Source organism: Colobus angolensis, unplaced genomic scaffold, assembly GCF_000951035.1.
Source record: "Colobus angolensis palliatus isolate OR3802 unplaced genomic scaffold, Cang.pa_1.0 Scaffold244, whole genome shotgun sequence".
NCBI lineage: Eukaryota > Metazoa > Chordata > Mammalia > Primates > Cercopithecidae > Colobus > Colobus angolensis.
In genome coordinates this window covers 4,852,346-4,874,453 of record NW_012115644.1, presented here as the reverse complement: position 1 = coordinate 4,874,453, position 22,108 = coordinate 4,852,346, and the positions used below count along the sequence as shown (strand labels likewise).

The following is a 22,108-nucleotide window of genomic DNA, read 5'->3' as shown; positions in this document are numbered from 1 at the left end:
TTCTTAATAGCTAGATTCATTCATTCTAAAGTAAGCATTTCATTTAAACAATCATAAAAGATGAACAATGCACATGTGTGCACGCACACACACACACACTCGCATGCACACCAACCAGTCTTCATAGAGATGGATGAACAGTGACACTCAATAGTTACAAGAATAGAAAAGGCAAAAATTTATCACAAACAGTCAGAAGCAATGCAGTGTATTTTGGTTGGGAGCTAGAGATAGAATCTGAATCTCAGAAGGAAAAGAAATGTAAATGGAGATAATAGCATTCTGGTGAGTTGTGGGGTAGAAAAGAGAAAATAATTAAAAGTTATCATTGTAGTTGGTATTTCTCATAAGGCATTATCAATGAGGCAGTGCTGCTGGATTGACAGGAGAGATTAAGAGGAGATAACACAGACTGTTTCCTAATGTAGGGATTACAAATGGTAAAGGTTTTCTCATCAATGTTTATACATTTATTTGGGACATACGTTTATTCTATTTTATAGAATTATTTATACGTATTATTCTATTTTATACTCTGTCAAAGAACTGCCTTTTGGATGGAAATTGTGCATGATATTTAGAGTATCAGAACCAAGAGCAGCAATATTTCTTCTGCACAGGGCTGAAGAAATATGAAGTTTGGAAAGGCATCTCTTTAACTGATTTTGCTTTTGTCCTTGCTGTTTCCCATTTAAAAACTTCTATTGCCTAGGAAGTATAATTCCCTTTTAAGAACCATTCAAAATACTTGAAATTTCATTATCTGGTCAGGATAGGTAATAGTTGTCACCCATATAAGCTCAGTACGATATAGAACTCTAATTTGAACCCAGGTCCAACAATTTTTACCTAGCTTTCATCAAATATTAATTAAGAACTAAATAGGTGCCTGGCATTATGCTAGGTATTAACACAACAGGTAGAATTGTATTAACTTGTTTTAACCAAACTAAAAATAATGCAATTTAGTCTTCCAGATCTCAGAATCCTATAGGTCAGTTGAAACAATAATTTCCAGAAAAAAACTGTTCTTAAAATTAACTAGTACATTGATTCCCTGGAAGGACAATACCATGATCCTTTACCTCTAATAATATGCCATTTTAGATATTGTATAGATGTCAGAGATGGTGGCCCAAAGAAAAATGGAGGAACCAGTAGACAGTATGAAACAAAGAGAACAGCAGACCATTATCAGATCATCCCACCTGTTGACTAGATAGTCCCAGTTGAGTTGTATCCAATTCCAGGCCATGTTCTTCCCATAGCTGTTATATGAGATATATCGAATGACTGTAAACACATCCTGAGTTTTAATAAGGTTTGTGTCCTTGAGCAAATCCAAATACCTAAGAGAAGCCAAACAGAAAAACAATTCAAAATGAACTTATAATGTTCACCCTTAGCTAAATTCCAATACAAAATAGTTTTCATGCCAGCAATTCAATTCTTGAGGTATCAACTGACAAAGTTAATTAAATATGACAAATGATGAAAGACAACTTGAAATTTTCTGATATGCTTAACTGTTTTTAAAGAACAACCTATGATTTTAAAGACTAGTGGACTGTAAATTATAAAAACATTTAAAATTAAATTATTTTAGAAGCATCAAAAACCATTTTAAAACACAGAATTTTAACCATTAATATTTTAAAGCAGCATTTATTGAATAGACTACTTCACACACTTCCCTATTATCCAACTGGATTTTTAAAAGAAGCCAGTAAATTAAGAGAATCTATCTATGCTCTTATATTCTATAGGGAGGCAGTTGTTTGCTCTTCCCTAGATTGTAAGAAATAATCCTATAATGTAACCTATATGGTTATATTAGTTGGCAATAATTAAGAACACAAATAAGTACAAGATAAATTAAATGACTAAATAGATAGGTTTAATTGTATGCCATGGCTATACCTAGAGTAGCATTTCTAGCCCAAGACCTTACAAGTGTATACTTTACTGAAAAAGTGTTTCCAAATAAGGTCAGCACAATTTTATTCACTGTGACAAGGGAACCTCAAAAATAGATGTATTTTCATGTTACTGAAGTCTTGCTGCCACATGGCATCCTACCCATTGGCTTAATTCCTTTATATCTTTAGGAGGATATAAGATAATAACTACAACAAAGGGATCACTGTTCAACTTGAGTTGTGAGCCTTTGAGAGTCAGCCTTTGTCAAAGAGAAAAGATATTTCTAAATTACGTGTGTTTTTATTAATATATCAAGACCCTTAGCATACTTGACATAGAAATTTACCCTAAATGAGACTGGAGAAAACTCAAGCTTAAACAAAGTCCATGCCACATGGGAAACTGGAAAACACAACCCCTTAAGAACAGGTCTGTAGTTCAGCATGTACATTTGCGCTATGCCAAAATGGCATGGGAGAGTGATAGTACATCATAGCATAGGCAAGGTGAGGTGAATATATGAACGACTTTAAGCTAACGATCCTGGTTCCTTTGACTTGTGGGTCCTGTTTATGGGGTCCTATCAGTTTCTTCAGCCTAGCAATAAGAGGTAGGGATACTGGAAGACATGATGGGAAAACAAAAACACCATACATACAGCACAGGTACTTCATGAACAGAAGCAAGTGACTGGGACCACTGCTTTCATCTCTGGATGACAGAGAGTGCACCAGAAGGTAAAATGTGATCAATGAAAACTCAGTGGACTCTGGCCCAGACCAAAATAGGTAAACACCTTAAGGCCAAAGCAGCAAAATCAGAGGTCTCTTTCTCCATCACCACAAAGGTGGCATGTCTCCCTATGCAGAAGGAGCATGAGGTAGGGAAGGAACTCTAGAAGACTGAACATTTACTCCAAGAGACTATTTAAATGAGAATTCTAGTTTAATGACTCATTTAAAAACTAGACTGACAGACAAAAATAGTCAACATCAGTTGTTCTCCCTCTCACGGGTTCATCACCCAGCAGTGTGTAGAAAATCAAGGTCCTACATTTTCTTTGCACTTGCAGTTGTGTGGATAAATCTACTTATATGAAAATACAACATATCGATCACATGTTTCAAATAAGAAAGGAATTCCAAGGAAGCTCGTACTGCAGCCTGGACTTGCTACAGAATCTTCTTTTACTCTAGTCATTATTTGAAACTGGAAGACTTTGTAAATGGTTAAGGTAACGTACTCAAATGTGAGATATGCTGCTTCCAAAATTAAAAAAAAAAAATTCTAAACCCACTAAAATAATCTTTTTCTGTGGCATGTCAGTCAAGATGCAACAAATTTCTTTTACTTTGGAGGGAATATTATGATATGCTCTAACCTATGGAACTTCCAGAAACTGCACTAAAGTGATGGGATCCTGAATTTTTGTGCAATTTATCTTTCATCCCCCAGTTCACAAGGTTCTTAGTAAGGCATCTAAACTACTTGCTAATTTTCTCACCAGATAACAATCAGCACAATGCCATCAAAGTAATGAATTAGTGATGTTTTGTGAAATGTGAAAATGATCAAATTCTTTTTTTTTTTTTTTTTTAATAGATACGAGGTCTCACTATGTTGCCCAAGTTGGTCTTGAACTCCTGGGCTCAAGAAAACCTCCTACCTCAGCCTCCCAAAGTGCTGGGATTATAGGCACGAGCCACTGTGCCCAGCCAAGATGATCAGGTTCTTGATGAACTGTCATGGCAGAGAGCAGGAGAATTAATATATAGCCCTGAGGTAAGAGGCTGAAGGTATATTATTGGCTCTACCTGGTAAAAGCAAACTGCTTCTGGTGGTCCTTTTAAATTGGTATTGCATTGTAATTTACCGTTTACATTCTGCCTCTCCCATGAAGCTGTAAGTATCTCAAGGATAGATGTCATTTTTATTCATGTTTTATTCATTTTTATTTCCACAATCTACATATCTATACATAGAAAGGACACCATAAGTGTTGGTTAAATAAATGAAGTAAATAACTCAGACACTATAACTAAGCAAAAAATGAATTAAGGAAGAAGCCTGTTGATTTCGAGTATAAATGCAGAGTGGGAAATGAGTCATAGATGAGCTTCAAGTGGTCTTTGCACCTTCTGAGTAAAGTGTAAATACATTTGCAGCAGACACTCCTCTTTCTCTAATCACAAAGACCAGTTTTGCTCTGATACCATTAGATACCCTTGATCTTAGGTAAAGCAGACTTCTACCCCAGTCCCAGAAGATTCTAATGGGCTCAAATCAGCCAAAGGAATTCAAGTTCACCCTAGTGAGCAAAGGATCAAGTAATAGTCCCAGAGTATGGGCCACAATGATGAAGGGTGACCCAGTTTTGGATTAGGAGGGGAATTGGAGACAATTGCCCTGTTGGCATAAAAGACAGAGCCTGTGAGGAAACTCTTTTGCTCCTGTCCTACCTCCATTACACACGTTTGTGTAAAAACAAAATGTTTCAAGCTCTGTAAGTCATGAGACATCCAACATGTCGATCATGGAAAATCAGAAAGAGAAGAGCCTGGGTCCTGGGTGAAAATGTTGAGCCGCTGCGTACAACTGGAAGCTACCTACCTCCAGAATGTTTTCATATGAGATTACATTTCTTTATTGTTTAGGCCAGTCTTATATGGATATTTTGTTTCTTGCAAGGAAAATAATTTTTATGGATTTTTTTGGCAACAAAACATCATACTTTAATCAGACTCTTTAAAGAGACTGTGACACATAAACTATTAAATACCATTTATATATGTGAAATAAAAGCCCAACTTACCTTGACAAAAGAGTAACGTTCTTCACTGATGCTAATCCATAAAGCAGTTTTTCTTTCTCTTGAGCTAATGAAGTTTTCTGGTATTGCTCAAGAGTGTAGTTCCATGAAATCTCATTGCCAGAGTTCTGCATCCCATACCGATACACCAGGAGCCTGAGATTTACAGGAAGACTAGAAGAAGAAACAGTGATTCAGAGATTTCAACTACTCTTTTCTCAATTGTGTCTTCTAAACATAAAAATGTGAGTAATCACCTTACGGTCCCATTTAGCCACTGCTCAAATAAAAAGGAAGCATTGTTCAAGGCTTCTCTGTCTCCCACCTTGCACGCAAACCCTAACACGGAGGAACGGAGTAACCTTAAAAACAAACAAACACAAATCCAGGGCCTTAAGCACTTTTCAACAAGTCTTAAAACAAAAAACAAATGTTAAATGAATTTTAGTTGTTAAAAAGTGAGAAATAACTTTGTGACATGGTCTCCAGCATCATTCCATCCTAGAGAATCTGCAATAGGCTTCACTTGACCTTGGAAGTATTCCTGAAATAAAAGCATTATGTACAATAAGTAATAATTTACTACGTATCAGTAGTATCCCAATTATTATACTCAGCTGCCCCTGTTATAATCGGTTTTCCTACTAATTCAGAGGACTTTGCGCTTGTCCTTAAAATAACAATGTATTTAGTTTTTATCACATTGCAATTTTGCCTCAATCCTGAAAATATTTGCCTCAATCCTGAAAACCAGGATGGTTTATACATCCTGGACCTTCCTGTAATGTTTTATACAAGTTTGGGCAAGGCCTTTTAACCCCTAGTTCTTAGTTAACATATGTAATAAATAGGAAAACACTCAACACACTTTCTGCACTAAGAAGATTGTTTAAGCATATATGAAAAAATAAAAATAACTGATATTTGTATATTGCTTTAGGTTTTACAAAACACTTTCATATTATTTGATCCTCACTATACCATTACCGTAGGCAGGCAAGTGCTGGCATTCCTAATACAAAGGAAATTCAGACTCACAAATGTTAAATCATTTGTTCAAGATCTTTCATTTTGTAAATAGAAGAGTTAGAGATTTGAATCCAGAATTTGTTCAAAAATACAAGTGTCCTACTTACGTGCTACAGAAATCATAAAGCAAAGAAACAGTATTTAGAATGACTACTTATAATAAAATCTCAATGTGGAAATATCAGCAGTAAGAATAAGAAGATATTATATTATATTTAAGAAGAAGAATTCATTATAACATAGATAAAGTCCATTTTTAAAAAGATCTAATTAGTATTTATTGTTTAAAATGTTGTACATTTTAAGTAAAATATTAATTGTTGTATTCCTTCTAACACTAAAATGCACCTAAGTGGTATGTATGCAGAACCACAAATTCTGATGTACTTCAAATTGAAAAAGAATAGACAGCGTAGCTTTGCTTTGATTAGTCAAGTCATTGCACTTTCTTTTGATTCCACCTGGCAAGCAAACATGGTTTATGTCCCCAGGAGCTCTTTCTCTCAGAAAGCATCCTATTCTACTAACGGCGAAACATTTACTTTGGTAAGATACCATAGCATTAACATCACCTCAATCATAGGATATAGCTCTTTATCATCTTCGAACATGCTAATGATGTAGGTTACAGCTGAAATGACTCTCTGCCATGGTAAAAAATTCTCTTCCTTTTTGAGATACATGGTCAAGTTCAAAGCCACCTTATAATCTAGAAGTTGAGCTCTGAGAAAGACAAAAAACAAAACAAAAACCCCACAGTTAATTAAAAACCACAGACTTTAGTTTCCATTTAACTGAAAGTTTTGGCGATCAAAGCATTCCATGTTAATGAGGATTCTTCCATTCAACAATCAAGGAATTGCATTTATTGGTTGAAGCCCAATGAAAAAGTTTTGTCCAAAATTATATAGTAGTGCTTTCATACATTCAATAGTAAGGAGGAAGAAAGGCATTAAGATGTACATTTGAAAAAGCACAAGAGCAAAATTTCAAATAAAACAAGAGCCATTTAGCTGTACAGTTAATATTCATAAATAGAAACTTTTAAATTCTAGGTTCCCAAGCAGATTATAACATATAAATACACATTATAAATACATTTGGTTGAAATTATTTACATTTGCTTATGAAGAAGAAACATAAATAACAGTATTCATGAATCCTGAATGCTTAAAACATTCAAACTGAACTTTTATTTTCCTTTATAACATCTTCTTTCTTACCCAATTCCCAGTAATACTCATTAAAAAAGTAAATTTTTCTCTTCTAGAAAATTTTGAAGATACTATTGACATTTCAAAGGTTAAAGAATCAACTTTCTTTCCCTTTCAAAAGAATTTTTGAACCTTTTGAAATCAGCTCAGCTTTTCCACTTCCCTGTTCTGTTGTTGTTGTTGTTGTTGTTTTTACTCCCTGTCTCATGAAATTGCTCTCTTAAGAAACCACTGGTACAAGAACCTCTATTTCTGACCCTGCTTCTAGGGAACTCAACTCAAGACTGCTAGCATTCTTACTCAACTTTGGGTCTCAAACTCTATTTAAGTCCACAGGCAAAGAGCAATTCTGAAGGCCAGACTTGGTTGAGACTTTTCTTTGTTCAAAAATATTCTGTTTATATAATGAGAGCCCAGCCTGCGGAACTTAAATTATAGAAGTTTACTATATCTTATAGTGTAGAGAGGTTGGAAGTTACAGCTTAAAATTTCCGCCAAATAAAATGGAGAAGAGGACAAAGGTCCTATGAGAGCATTCTTGCTCTTCTATATTGGGCTAAGGCACCTAGGAAGGTTGGGGGACTCTTATAGCAGAAGGTTTGTTTTTTGTTTTCCTGAGTGTAATTTGGAAAGACTGCACAGCCCTTCTTAGAGAAGCCTGAGTTAAGTAGTTAAGTATAGTGTCTTGTCAAACATGACTCTCTAGAGGGACAATAAAAATGGTTGAGAGAGGTACCTGGGTGAGTAAAACTGACCCCATGTGCTTGGGTCCTCCGGCAGGTTTTTCAGGTGGTGTGAAGGGCATAAAAAATTCCCAGCTGTCTAGTCACTCAACTGAACTTGCCAATTAAATTCAGATTTCTGGCTTAAAACAGTCATTTTGCAATTAACTAAATCACCTTTGGATTCTCTTCCCATTCTCCATCTTCTCACTTCCTTTAAAGGAAGTCTATGAGAGGACGGGAAAAGTTGCTTTTAGAGTTCTGTGTTGTTCTCTGGTTATCTCTGCAAACACTTACAAAAAATGTTTGTATCTAAGTCCATGATCTTGGCTTGACTGATGTTCACCTGCTGGTTCTTATTTGCTAACGTGGCTATTACCTTGGATATCCTTGGAGCTAGTGGTCCTTGAAACCTGGCTGAAATTCTGCTTAGATCATTAGCTTAGATGGTCCTTTCAGCGGTTCCCTTTGCCATTCTTCCCTTACCTAGTGACTCCTGCCCCACTCACAGGCTTACCAGACAGCAGGCTCTGCTTTCCCTTATGTTATTACCCACCCTCTCCAGGGTGTAGCAACAAGTGGGCTGAAGACAACAGTATCAAGTAATTGCAAAGAGAAAACAAAAACCAAACCAAAACAAAAAACTATTGTAACAAGCAGGGGATGGGGTCGGGGGAAGAATTATTTCTGTGTCTGTTTTGGCAAGTCCCCAAGACTAAGTCTCTTGGCCTATGCTCCAAAGAAAGAAGCAGGACCCCAAAGCAGAACTAACATGGTCAAGAACAGGACTGTGTGACTCTTTGCTGATAGCCCAACACCAGCTTATAAATAAGGTTGAAGAAACTAAGGAGAAACATTTTAGTGGCAGCCTTTCAAAGAGTGCTGTCAGTATACTGAGTACACTGTAAATGCTCTCCCCTCCAAGGGCTAGGAGACCAGATGTTTTTCTGTCTAATTAAGCCTCAGGAGAGAGGTTTCAGTGGAACCACTCGAAGAGGTTTACCTGTGTCTCCTGGAACTTGGAGGCACAGTGGTTTGGTGTCTGAAACCCTGAGAAACCTAAAAGATGAGAGGCTATTTGGCTGCTGCTCTGGCCTCAGAGTGAAGAGGTGGGACTGCATGGGGTGGCCTGGTCTTCCACATATTGGTCAGGGCAAAGCATACATGACAACTTCCTATGGATCGGAAATGGCTCAGACGTTTCCACCTGCCCACCTGAAGGAAACTGCAGGAGAAAGATCCTTCTCAATGGAATAAATATGGGTGACAAAAATCCCATAAAAACACAACACAAGGAAAAGAATCAGCATTAAACATCAACAAAGTTCAGAGAGGACCAAAAGTAGGCAGCACATCAGGATTTTTCTCCCTCTCACCTACTCTCCCTCCCTGTTCTCTTTGCCTTAACTTTGGAGAAACCAGAGACAGCACGGTGACTGGGGAGATGCAGAAGTTCCAAGCAGAGAAACGAAGAGGAAATCAATCACCCCATTCTCATTGCAGGTGACCGGCCTGAACCTGGCCTAAGGTGGGAGCAGGGAGAAGTTTTAAATGAAGTAGAAAGCTTTGATGATTTTACTTGACTGAGCAAATCATGGAATTGAGAGGGTTTGGATGAACTAGTGGTGATGAGTAAATTTCTTTCCTTGACCAAAAGAGTCATATGCCCAGTCAGGGCAGTAAGAGTACTACCTCTTCAGATCAAGTTGGAAGAGATAGGGGAATGAAAAATACATTTATTTTCAGATGTATCATTTAGTTCTGATTATCAAATATAATGGTTACTACATTCCTTTGAATACCTCAGTAGACTTGTGTAAATTCTAATCCTGCCGCAGTTGCTCACCGATTTAACTACACATTTCTTCTCTCTTCTACCCCCTCTACCAAAGTTTCATGGTGGTCTTAGCTTAAGTAGTCTTTGAAGCTGTCCTCTTGGCTCTAACCAATGCCGGTTGAATCTGTTTCTCTCCGAGTCCCATTTTCCTCACGTGCTGCAGAACATCACTGAGCCAGGTGATAGCACAGGTATTTTCTAGCTGTCTTGTGTGATCCTACATATGTTTTGAATTTCAAATTTGTTTCATTTTCTTCCTCTCCACAGCTCTTCACAATTTTATGGGGCTGTGGCCAAGGAGCTGAGCAAACGTGAGAAAGTATTTCAGTAGTGTAGTTATTTGCTTGATACTCAGTTCCTCAGAGAGAGCTGTTCAAGAGGCTTTCACTTCATCTTGGAGTAGAAAGGACCTCCTACATTGTGATGCAAATTAAACTGTAGAGATAGTACAGTTCTTTGTAATTTCTAACAGTGAAAAAGCTGAGCTTTGGAACAGGACAATTTAAAAATACAAACTAAATGATTCTGTTTTAAAATACTTATTGATCATCTTATTTCATCATTTAATTTCCCAGATTCTATTCTACACAGTGCCTGGCACATAATAGGTCCTCAATGTTTATTTATTAAATGAGTGAGTGGTATACTGTAATATGGTGAAAATAATCTATTACATATCCAGGAGGTTAAACTTGGAGATTCACTAGAACATCATATTGTCTATTAGCTACAAAATGAGTGTAGATTACAAATTCAGAAGGGCTTTTCTAAATGCATCTTCACTATTAATTAATGGTGGATGTATTTTGGTCATGTAATACAATGTATTGAGTTTCTACATGCCAGATAATCTTTTAAGTGTTTTATGTCCATTATCTCATTTATTCCTCACAGAAGTCTTATAAGGTCATCTCTACTTTGGTGATAAGAAAATTGAGCCAGAGAGAGGTTAAGAGACTCACTTAAGGCTATATGGAACCAGGATTTTAATGGGGTTCAAGAGCCTGTTTTCAAACCCCATAATTCCTTCCCTGAAATATGTCAAGGTTTTCTGACTTTCAATATACTATCTAGGAACTCTATGTAAAATAGTTTCCCCATGCCTTTAGTACTACCATACTATTCTTCCAGCTCTCTATTTAGTCAGTATTTATTTTCAACTACTATTGGCCACATACAGTCAGGAGCTGGGTTTGGGTGCCTACCCTCATGAACCTTCAGTTTGATGGGTGAAATGCACAATTATTAAACAATAACAGTAAAGTATTATGAGGAAATATAGGGTCTCTTAAGAAGGATACCCAATCCAGAGAAAGAGGCCATGGGAGGTTACTGAGGGAAGTGGCTCCTCATTCTTAGTACATTGCTTATATCTAGAATGAGGTCACTGCAAAGCCAGAGAAATAAAACTGGCTGTGTCCCCAGCTTCTGCAAAGTGCCAGGAACTCAATAAATGCTTGTTAAATTACTGGTGTTAGACTACATGAATTAAAAAAATAATTAGAGGTACCATGGATACTACTTAGTTCCCCCCATCAACACTTTTTCTAAAGAGCAGATTACCTTCAGACTATGAGAAAAAGAGTCAAATTTTCCAAATTGTCCCCTAATTCTGATCAGTTCTAAAGCACCATAGCTCATTCTTCTTACCCCAGTGACCTGAATAAGATTTGACAATTCCAACCATAAAATCTTACACGGGGCTTGGGCTCACAGAACTGAATTAACAAAACACGTTGTTTGTCTTTTTATTAAATCAAATTATGAAGGTATACTTTCGATCATTTGCAAATGTCACTCCTAATTAGCTCAAGGATCCCAATACAGACAAACCATACTCAAAGTCAATAGGTTAGGTAAGTTTTTGTGTATACCGTAAGGGCTAATGTCAGTATTTTGACTATTAGGCTCATGTGAACTTTTGAAAAGAGAGTTAAGGAAAACAATAATGTTTTAAATAGTGGCTTTGGATATTTTAAGCTAAAATTGATTAATACTGCAATGTTTAATTCATTTTTAAAAGATTTATGACAAAACCCACAGTATTTTAGGTAATTTAGTCTCATTCTGAAACGCACCTTGCCAAGGCAAAAGCATCATCAATAAGACTTGCACGATCTGCTGAAGAAAATGCCTGGGAAGAGGGAGAAAGAGAGATAAAAAACACAATTCTTAAGGCAAAGCATGTTGAAAAAAATTAATATCATTAAGATGCTGTTCTTAGAACAAAAATAAAACAGTTTCCAACCATTGCTGTCTCTTACCTTGTGGTTCAAGGAGAGCTCTGCAGCTATCAAGTCCCAAGTTGCTACTTCATAATTTACACGATAAAACCCAATATGATCTGGGTTTATTTTGAGAAAAGCATTTCCACTAGGATTAGAAGAGTTCAAAGTGATTCCTGTGGTAGTAAATAAACACTAATGAGCAACATGTTTGCATGCACTGTAAACACAGGGAAATTAGACCCAGAGGGCAAAAAGAAAATAAAAGAAATATTAGCTCAAGGAGGCTGGTTTGATTTGGATCCAAAACCCAAAGCCTAATTTTTACTTAGTTGCCTAACTTTAGAATGTCACTATAATGAGAGAGCTAAAAAAGAAATAAGTAATATAAATAATTATACTGTAATTTATGATGGATAGTTTTTACTGGCAGAAGTTTGCCAAATGGGTGAAATAATTTTGTGCTGGTCAATCCATCAATACAAGAAAACAATGCCTCAAGACAGAGAAGTCCATGCCTTCAGGGGTAGACCATAGATCCCTAATCATAACGGACTAATTATACAAAGAATATTCACTGGGGCAGCCTGGGGAGGGGATAAAAATGTAAACACTCAAAATAATACCTTGTTTATTAAAAATCAATATTGAAGTTGATGGAAATGGCTATTACTAAGCAGGATAATACAGTGATAATCAGCAACACTTTAAAAATGTTACTGTATCAAGAAGACCTGCAATAGAATTGAGATCTGAATGAAACACTCTTGATTTTGTAATCGACTTCATACCTGGTTTTCCAATTTATCTATCTTTGTAAAGCCATCTACTGCCTATTTCAGTTGGTTACAACAATACTTTTCCATCAACGGATTCATCAAATTAGCATTCTTTCTAAAACAATATCCATTATATGTCAGGCTCTGTTGTACAGATTTTAGAAGCCCAATGCTGAAGGAGCAGAGACTTATGTTTTAGGTAAAAGATATGTACTTAAAATAATAGCTATGCTTTGATATAACCATGTTTGTTAGCATTACTCCTATACTTTTCAATTCATACATCATACACTCTTTTGTTTACATGGACAATATACAATTTAAATAATGCTATAGGAACACAGTATAGTTGAGAAGTTTCAAATATTTTAAGGTACCAACAATGTAGGTTGTGATATTGGAAAATAGGAGGTGATGCTGGAAATAAAAGTCAGGCCTCCAGCATGAAGAGTCACATGCCATGTTAAGAATCCATCTTACGAGAAGAGAAAAGAGTTTTAAGCAGAAAAGTAGCATGCTCAAGGCTATTTTCTGGAAAGCTAATTTCTATAGTGGTATGGGAGATATTTTGGAGGCGATTCTAGAGACAAGAAGACTAATTTAGAGTCCACTGTAGTCATGTAGGGCAATAGAGGATGAGGGCTTACACTAATGTGGAGATGATGAAACTAGAAAGAAGTTGATTTATTCAAGAGACGTATCACAAGTAAAATCAACGAAATCCTTTTTCTGACTTGATGTGGACAGTCAGAGGAGGGGAAAATGGATTGTACAACTGGATGAATAATGGTTTTGCCAGTAGAGAATAGAGGAAGGTGAGTCAGTTTGGGAGGAAATATGATTTAAATTTTGGAAGTGTTTGCAAGGTCTGGAAGATATCCAGGACACAGTAGTTTTTCATAATATATGAATAAGCTCTCCAACAAGACAATAAGTTTCTTTAGGAACTTTTGGAGTAGGTATTTGATAAATTATAAGCCCTTACCTCACTCATGTAGAATTTCTCTTTCTTCGTCATCCTCCCATGGACAAGTTGTTGAAAGGAAGCTAATCTTTTGGCATCTGTACACTTTGAATGTTTGTATCAGAAGGAGAGTTGCTTGCTAAGCATAAAGCCATATGTTACAGGAGAAAGAGCGTGAACTTTTGAGTCTGACAGACCTAGGATAAAATCCTTGCTCTGTGACTTACTAGCTGTGTGACCTTGGCCAGATCACTTGACCCCTCTGTGTCCCAGTTCACCCCAAGGAAGACAGGGACAAAAATCCCTCACAGGGCTGTTGTGAAGATTAAATAAGATAACATAGGTAACGTGTTGGTCACATAGTTATGTGTTACGTATCCAACAGATGGTAGCTATCCCCGTTATAATGAAAGGGGATATGCTGCCAGTTCTATAAATAGCGAAGCAAATATAAATAACATTGAGAAGTTCCTGGCAATCCATCTAAATACTGCCATATTTTAGTGTGCTTTATATGTACCTAGTTAAGCCTGTCTAGAGTTACTGTGATTTTTCTCACTTTATAGATGAGGAAGCTGAGATCCAGGAAGTCAGTAGTTAAGGACTTTCCAAGTTCATGCTACTTTTGGAACACTTGTCAACAGCAAAATACTGTTCAGTTGTTTAGTTACATAATGAGTAGAACTAAAATACTCTAGTAAGATTAAAATACAGGACTAATATACTGTATGTTTCCTTCTGTTACTCCATTTACTATTTTTTTTCTGATTATAACAATAGTATGTATTCTTTATGGAGCACTTGGAAAATGCAAAAAAGTATAAAGAAGAATATAAAAATTACCCACCACAGTTAACATGTTTTTACCTGTTGTATGTGTGTGTGTATCTTCTATATGCACACACGTACAAACACACAACAAACATAATGGGACCCTATGCTTTTTATTATTAGTAATCCTTTTTCATTTGAAATTATATTTTAAACACCTTGCAATTTCATTTTATATATTTGGAAATCTAAGCTTAACGGATATATAATGCTGTATCAACTTAAAAATTGTTTTATTCTGTTTCTTAATAGTTTTATCTATGCCAAAAAGTATTGAATGAATTATTTCTGAGTAGGAGCTCTTTCTAGAAAATTCTTACTTTTTTCTTTTATTATTTGCCTAGACGATAGAGAAAAGTGATCATTACCTTTTTAAAATTTCATCCAGAGCCTCTTTAATTTCAATCCTGATAGATTTCAGTAACAGAGCACAAGTAACAGTTCTTTAATGTTACTATCTGTTATAAATAATTGTAACAAATTTTAGACAAGTAGACAGTTTATGATAGCCTGAGATTCCTAGAGAAAAAAACATTTTTCTTAGGTGATATAAATGCTGTGTTGCACTAATCCTTTAAGTGAATTATTTTTCAATGGAAAATTACAGAGTTTACCTCTTACTAAATTTTGTGTATCACTTGATAGTAAAACAACTGAGACTGGGCACAGTGACTCACACCTGTAATCCCAGTACTTTGGGAGGCCAAGATAGGAGGACTGCTTGAGACCAGTTTGAGACCAGCCTGGTCAACATAGCAAGACCCCCATCTCAATTTATTTAAAAAAACAAAAAACAACTGAAAGATACGAGTAGTACTTTTTAACTAATGACATGCAAAATATACTTGAAGACCTAAAAGTTTCAAGTAGGATGCATTATTAGACTTTGGGGTCATAGAAGAAAACTTTAATTTCTGAAACTAAAGCTAACATGATCCATAATAAAATGGATCGGTTATCCATTTGTGGTAATGCTTTCAACAAATTACCCATTCAAGAAAGTATTAGTGATTGTTTTAGTAATAATTACAGGGTCTATTCTAAATCTCAGCAAGTGGCCTAGAGAATCTGCCTGTAAAGAAAAGTGTACAAGCATACCTTACTTTATTGCGCTAGACAGAAGTCACTTTATTGCACTTTGCAGATACTGCATTTTTTACAAATTGAACGTTTGTAGCAAAGCCAGTCTATCAGTGCCATTTTCCCAACATCATGTGCTCACTTCATGTCTCTAGGTTACATTTTGGTAATTCTTGCAATATTTCAAAATTTTCATTATTATAATATCTGTTAGGGTGATCTGTGATCAGAGATTTTTGATGTTACTATTGCAATTGTTTTGGGGAGCCATGAACCACACCCACATAAGGTGAGAACTTAATTGGTAAGTGTGTGTGTTCTGACTGCTCCGCCAGCTGACCATTCCCCTGTCTCTCTTTCTCTTTCTCTTTTTCTCTCTCTCCTCCCCGCGCTTGGGCCTCCCTATTCTTTTAGACACAACCATGTCAATATTAGGCCAATGAATAACCCTTCAATGGTCCCAAGTGTTCAGATGAAAGTAAAGAGTTAAACATCTCTCACTTTAAATTAAAATATAGAAATGATTAAGCTTAGTCAGGTAAGTATGTCAAAAGCTGAAACAGGCTGAAAGCCAGGCCTCTTGTTCCACACAGTTAGCCAAGTTCTAAACATAAAGAAAAAGTCCTTGAAGGAAATTAAAAGTGCTACTCCAGTGAACACATGAATGATAAGAAAGAGAAACATCTGTATTGCTGATATGGAGAAAGTTCTAGCTCTCCAGATAGATGGTCAAATTAACTACAACATTCCCTTAATCCAAAGCCTAATTCAGAGAAATGCCCTAACTCTCTTCAATTCTATGAAGCCTGAGAGAGGTGAGAAAGCTACAGCAGAAAAGTTGGAAGCTAGCAAAGGTTGGTTCTTGAGGTTTAAGGAAAGAAGTTTTCTCCAAACATAAAAGTTCAAGGTGAAGCAGCAAGTGCTGATATAGAAGTTAAAGCAAGTTAATGCTGTGTTGCACTAATCCTTTAAGTGAATTATTTTTCAAGAAGATCTAACTAAGGTCATTTTGAAGGCAGCTACACTAAAAAACATTTTCAGTGTAGATGAAATAGCTTTATATTAGAAGAAGATGCCATTAAGGACATTCACAGTTAGAGAGAAGTCAATGCCTGGCTTTAAAGCTTCAAAGGACAGGTTGACTCTCTCATTAGGGGTGGATGCAGCTGGCAACTTTAAATTAAAGCCAATACTCATTTACCATTCCAAAAATCTTAAGGCCCTTAAGAATCATGCTAAATCTCCTCTGCATGCACTCTATAAATGGAACAACAAAGCCCAGATGACAGCACATCTGTTAATAGAATGGGTTACTGAATATTTTATGCCCATTGTTGAGACCTACTGCTCACCAAAAAAGCTTCCTTTCAAAATAGTACTGCTTATTGACAATGTGCCTGGTCCTCCATGAGCTCTTATGGAAATGTATAAGCAGATTAATGTTTTCACAGCTGCTAACACAATATCTATTCTGAAGCCCACGGATCAAGGAGTGACTTTGACTTTCAAGTCTTGTTATTTAAGAAATACATTTTGTAAGGCAATAGCTACCATAGATAGTGATTCCTTTGAAGGATCTGGACAAGGTACATTAGAAACCTTCTGGAAAGCATTCACCATTCCAGAAGCCATTAAGAACATTCATGATTCATAAGAGGAGGTCAAAATATCAACATTAACAGAAGTTTGGAAGAAGTTGATTGCAACCGTCATGAATGACTTTGAGGTGTTCAATACCTATATGGAGGACGTAACTGCAGATGTGGTGAAAATAGCAAGAGAGCTAGAATTAGAAGTGAACCCTGAAGATGTCTCTGAATTGCTGCTATCTCATGATAAAACTTGAATAGGTGAGGAGTTGCTTCTCTGGGGTGAGCAAAAAAAGCGGTTTCTTGAAATGGAATCTACTCCTAGTGAAGATGCCATGAGCATCTTGAACTGACAACAAAGGATTAAAAATATTCCATAAACTTAATTGAGAAAGCAGCACGAGGGTTTGGGAGAAGTTCTACTGTGCGTAAAATTCTATTAAACAGCATCACATGCTTCAAAGAAACCTTTTGTGAAAGGAAGGGTCAATTAATGCAGCAAACTTCAGTGTTGTCTTATTTTAAGAAATTGCCACAGCCACCCAAGTCGTTAGCAATCACCACCCTAATTAGCAAGCAGCCATCAACACTGAGGCAAGACCCTCTGTCAGTAAAAAAGATTACAACTGGCTGAAGGCTCAGATGATTGTTAGCATTTTTAGGAATAAATTATTTTAGTTAACATATATACTTTTTTACACATAAGGCAATTGCACACTCAGTAGACTGCAGTATAGTGTAAACATAACTTGTATATGCACTGGGAAACCAAAACACTTGTGTAACTCACTTAATTGTGATATTTGCTTTATTGCAGTGGCTTGGCACCAAAAACTGGAGTATCTCTCAGGTATGCCTGTGGCTTTAATATGTAATATGCAAGGAATAGGAAACTGGAAAAATGCAAGTCAATTACCATGAGGAAAGATTACAATTAGCAGTAATTTTGGTAGTTGAAAAAAAATAACTGCAAAGGAGAGTTGGGTAGTGAAGATCTGTCAACGTGTCTCCAGTGTGCACAGGGAAACAGGTGCCAAATTGAGTTGGAACATGTGTTTCAGGCTATTTGACAGGTCTGGTCTTACAGAAAACAGTGTATGTGACAGAGGTCTGTTAGTTGTTTACCACACAGTTCCTTTTTCTTCCTGGGTACAGAGCTGGACTCTGTTAGCCTTCCGTGCAGGACACGATTGAGAACTGGCTATAAAATGTGGGCAGAAGTAACAGATGCACTTCGAGGCCTGATTCCTTCATTATCTTCCCCTGTCTTTGGGCTAGATGCAAAAGATCCAGTGAGGGATTTCAAGATGCAGGGGATGGTAAAGCCATAAGAAAGAAGAAGACAGGATTTTCAAGTCATTATTTGGTGGAGAGCCACCTAGAAGAGATGACAGTCAGGAATATCTCCTTTAGACTGTTGCATGAACAAGAAACTTTTATTGCACCAAGCCACTATTGATTGTCTCTAAAGTGCAATAATTAGACTCACCTGGCTAATGCAATATATCACACTATCACAATTTAAAGACCTCTGTAAAATAATTAATCTACCTTAACTCTCCCTTAATTCTTTTTTTTTTTTTTTTTTTTTGAGACAGAGTTTTGCTCTTGTTGCCCAGGCTGGAGTGCAATGGCACAATCTCAGCTCACTGCAACCTCTTCTCTCAGGTTCAAGCCATTCTCCTGCCTCCGCCTCCCGAGTAGCTGGGATTACAGGCATGTGTCGCCATGCCTGGCTAATTTTGTAATTTTTTTAGTAGAAACGGTGTTTCTCCATGTTAGTAAGGCTGGTCTTGAACTCCTGACCTCAGGTGATCCGCCTGCCTTGACCTCACAAAGTGTTGGGATTACAGGGGTGAGCCACCACACTTGGCCCCTTAATTCTTACTTAGTAACTTTCTTCCGGGAAAGAGATACCTAATTAGGTATGAGACATGAGTATTTGGATTCACTAACAAATATATTTTAAGTGTGTAAATTAACAAATTAGCATTCTTAATCTCTTGTATGTTTGGTTTAGATGAGTAAATCTTCCAAGACTTGGTTGACCACGGCTGAACTAACAAATTGAGTTTCTAAACCAGCAAAACCGAACCCATAATCATCCAATCAAAGCTTGCACATTCTATGAGGCTTAGCTTGAAAAAATGAAGAAAGTGCTTCCCTCTTTGTCATCAAATACAAAAATATATGCCCATCATTATTTTGGTATTAAATATTTATATATAACTGTCATAGATGTTTAGTAAATCTATTTCTATCATAGAAACTGGACAGTCTGGATAGTCCAAACCATCCAGCGGACACCCTCAAATCTGGAAGTAAGAGTCGTGAAAACAGCTATTACAGAGTCTACACCACCTGCTAGACTTTAGACCTCGCCCAGATCCTATGCACTTAGAAATGTCTCTTTTAAAATACTATGTTTTAGCAAGATTGGTTACCTGATACGATATAACAACCTTCAATCCTTCTAAATGTTAGAAAGCAGTAAATTAAATGCAAAAAGGTGGTATGCTACTAAATGTAGATGCATTGACAATAGCCAAAATAGCAGTTGACACTAAAGGACAGAGACATAACTAAAATACATGCAGTTAACCTCTAAAAGTACAACTGTCTGGGGCAAACAACCCTTCATTAAACTAGGACTTTCTGAACTCCTAGAATGTACATAGCATCTTGTTGATAATAGGGTGGACAGGAGACAAGAAATATGTGTAGTTTGTGTCATCAAGAAGCTTATAATTTAGTTGAGAAAAAAAAGAGAGAGGCCAGGTGCGGTGGCTCATGCCTATAATCCCAGCACTTTGGGAGACTGAGGCAGATGGATCACCTGAGGTCTGGAGTTCAAGACCAGCCTGGCCAAAACTGTGAAACCCCATCTCTACTAAAAATACAAAAAATTAGCCGGCCGTGGTGGTGGGCACCTGTAATCCCACTTACATGGGAGGTTGAGGCAGGAGAATCACTTGAACCCAGGGGGCAGAGGTTGCAGTGAGCTGAGATCGTATCACTGCACTCCAGCCTGGGCAACAAGTGCAAAACTCTGTCAAAAAATGAGAGAAGAAAGGAAAGAAAGGGAGAGAGAGAGAGAGAAAGAAAGAAGAAAAGAAAGAAAAAGAAAGAAAGAAAGAAAGAAAGAAAGAAAGAAAGAAAGAAAGAAAGAAAGAAAGAAAGAAAAAGAAAGAAGAAAGAAAGAAAGAAAAGAGAGAGCATATGAAGCTTAATAAATGATTTTGTTTAAGATATAAAGTAATAATACTAGGAATAAGGATGGATGAAACTGACAGGATAAAATATGCTACATTTTATGACAGGAGATGATGACAGGAGAGATTATTCAGGGTAACTGGAGTAGCCAGAAAAGGTTTTGTGATAGAGGTTCTCTTCTTTTGTTAGAAATTATGAGTTTAGTTGTTGTTTTAATGCCTAAAATAGCACGTACAATAGAAATGTAAATAAAAGACCTTGGGGAGAGTCCCACTATTGCCTGAAGAATTTCTAACTAATGAATCATCAAAGAAACCAAGAGGAGGGAGGTAGGACTGGTAACATGAGCTGGTTGCCCATTTAGTACACTCAGGACATGTTCGTCATCCGTGCTCTAAGCTGAGAGCTGAAGATGTCCTCAAACAGGAAACAGGAACTTATTGCACAGCCTAAAAATGGAGCAGGCACTTTGAAGTAGAAAAAGACCTCTAGTTTGCTTCTGGCTCAGTGACCAGACATGATGACTATCATCCTCTTCATTTATTTGTTATTCATTCATATATTCAATAAACAATTATTAGATGCCTGCTGTAGATCCAGAACAACAACAATAACAAACAAGCTCCATTTCCTCAGAGAATATTCTGTGGGGAAGGGAGACCTATATAGGTCAATAGTTAGAACAAAAAAAAAAGTGTGAAATGTATTGACAAAGGGATATGAAGGAGTGTGAGAACTCCCTGCTCTTTCACTTTCACAGTTATGCTTCTGTCCAGAGCACACGTCTCCTCTACATTCAGTCAATTCTATCACCCATTTTTAGTCTGTCTTTAGCCTCTGAACTCTAAGCACTTTTTAGGAATGCTTCCTGAACCCCCAAACCTGGGCTGATGCTTCTATGAGTGCTTTTGGTGATCTGCATTGCCACAGAGGCACTTAGGACACAGCATTACATCTGCCTGCAAACCCATCCCTAGACAATCAACTATGCAAGGGTTAGGATTGCCCTTTTTTTTTTTTTTTTTTTCCCCCAGCACTACACCCATGGTTTCTCTGTTCTTGGCATGTAAGCAATACATGCTTGAAAGAATTAATTTAGTAATTAAGGATGAAATTTATTATTCCAAATATTCTAAGAAGTACATAACACATATTAGAACAATGTCTATTGTGAACTCTTGAAATGCATTTTACAAAGCACTTGAGTAAGTTTTAGTTATCTGGAAAATTCACTTGTATGGAAACTTCATTCCATGAAAGTGCTGGGTGAACTGTACTAGGGTAGATGAATTATTCACGCTTTCAAACTTGTACACAGTAAATCAAACAGCTGCCGTGATATTCTTCCAATCCTCAATTAACTATGGTGACCAATGGGGAAAATATTTAGTAATAGTTAAACCAAATCCACTGAAAACCTTCCAGTGGAATTCTAACCTTCTTATTATGCCTTTTGTCAGTGCTGTTATGCATTGTTAAAAATGTCTTTTTTTTTTTTTTTCCTGTCTTCTCCCTTTTCCTTCGGCAAATGTCCTTATGAATAAGAAAATGGTTAGAAGACCACAAAGATAGAGCCTGGCACTCAAACACAGCATAAAATACGAAGACAAAGTGGCATTGATCTGGGAATTCTGGAAAAATTTAGAATTTTTTTGACCACGATATTACAATAATTATTAACATAAATAAGCAAGAGAACGGTTTGCTGTAATAGCAATCCCTGTGCAGAAGGGCTTCAGAAGGAGTTTCACCTCTACAATGACAAAGCTGGTAGTTTGTAGTAATAGTAAAAAATTACAAACACAGTTAACAATAAACATTTCCTTAAAAGGCCCAAAGGTGGAAAAAACATGCTGGATCCACAGAAAAACTATACACAAACGTTTATAGCAGCAT

The 22,108-nt window shown here is 36.6% G+C and overlaps 1 protein-coding gene across 1 annotated transcript in view; it reads right to left on the bottom strand.

The window, feature by feature from the left end:
- Positions 1-22,108, bottom strand: part of ENPEP (glutamyl aminopeptidase (aminopeptidase A)) — an 81,910-nt gene that overhangs the window by 7,894 nt on the left and 51,908 nt on the right. The window contains exons 12-18 of the mRNA XM_011945769.1: positions 11,796-11,932; positions 11,610-11,665; positions 6,331-6,481; positions 5,200-5,273; positions 4,987-5,091; positions 4,733-4,903; positions 1,209-1,349 (exon numbers count right to left, since the gene is read on the bottom strand). Coding sequence (XP_011801159.1) covers positions 1,209-1,349; positions 4,733-4,903; positions 4,987-5,091; positions 5,200-5,273; positions 6,331-6,481; positions 11,610-11,665; positions 11,796-11,932 — 835 coding nt within the window. The remainder of the gene's footprint in view (positions 1-1,208; positions 1,350-4,732; positions 4,904-4,986; positions 5,092-5,199; positions 5,274-6,330; positions 6,482-11,609; positions 11,666-11,795; positions 11,933-22,108) is intronic.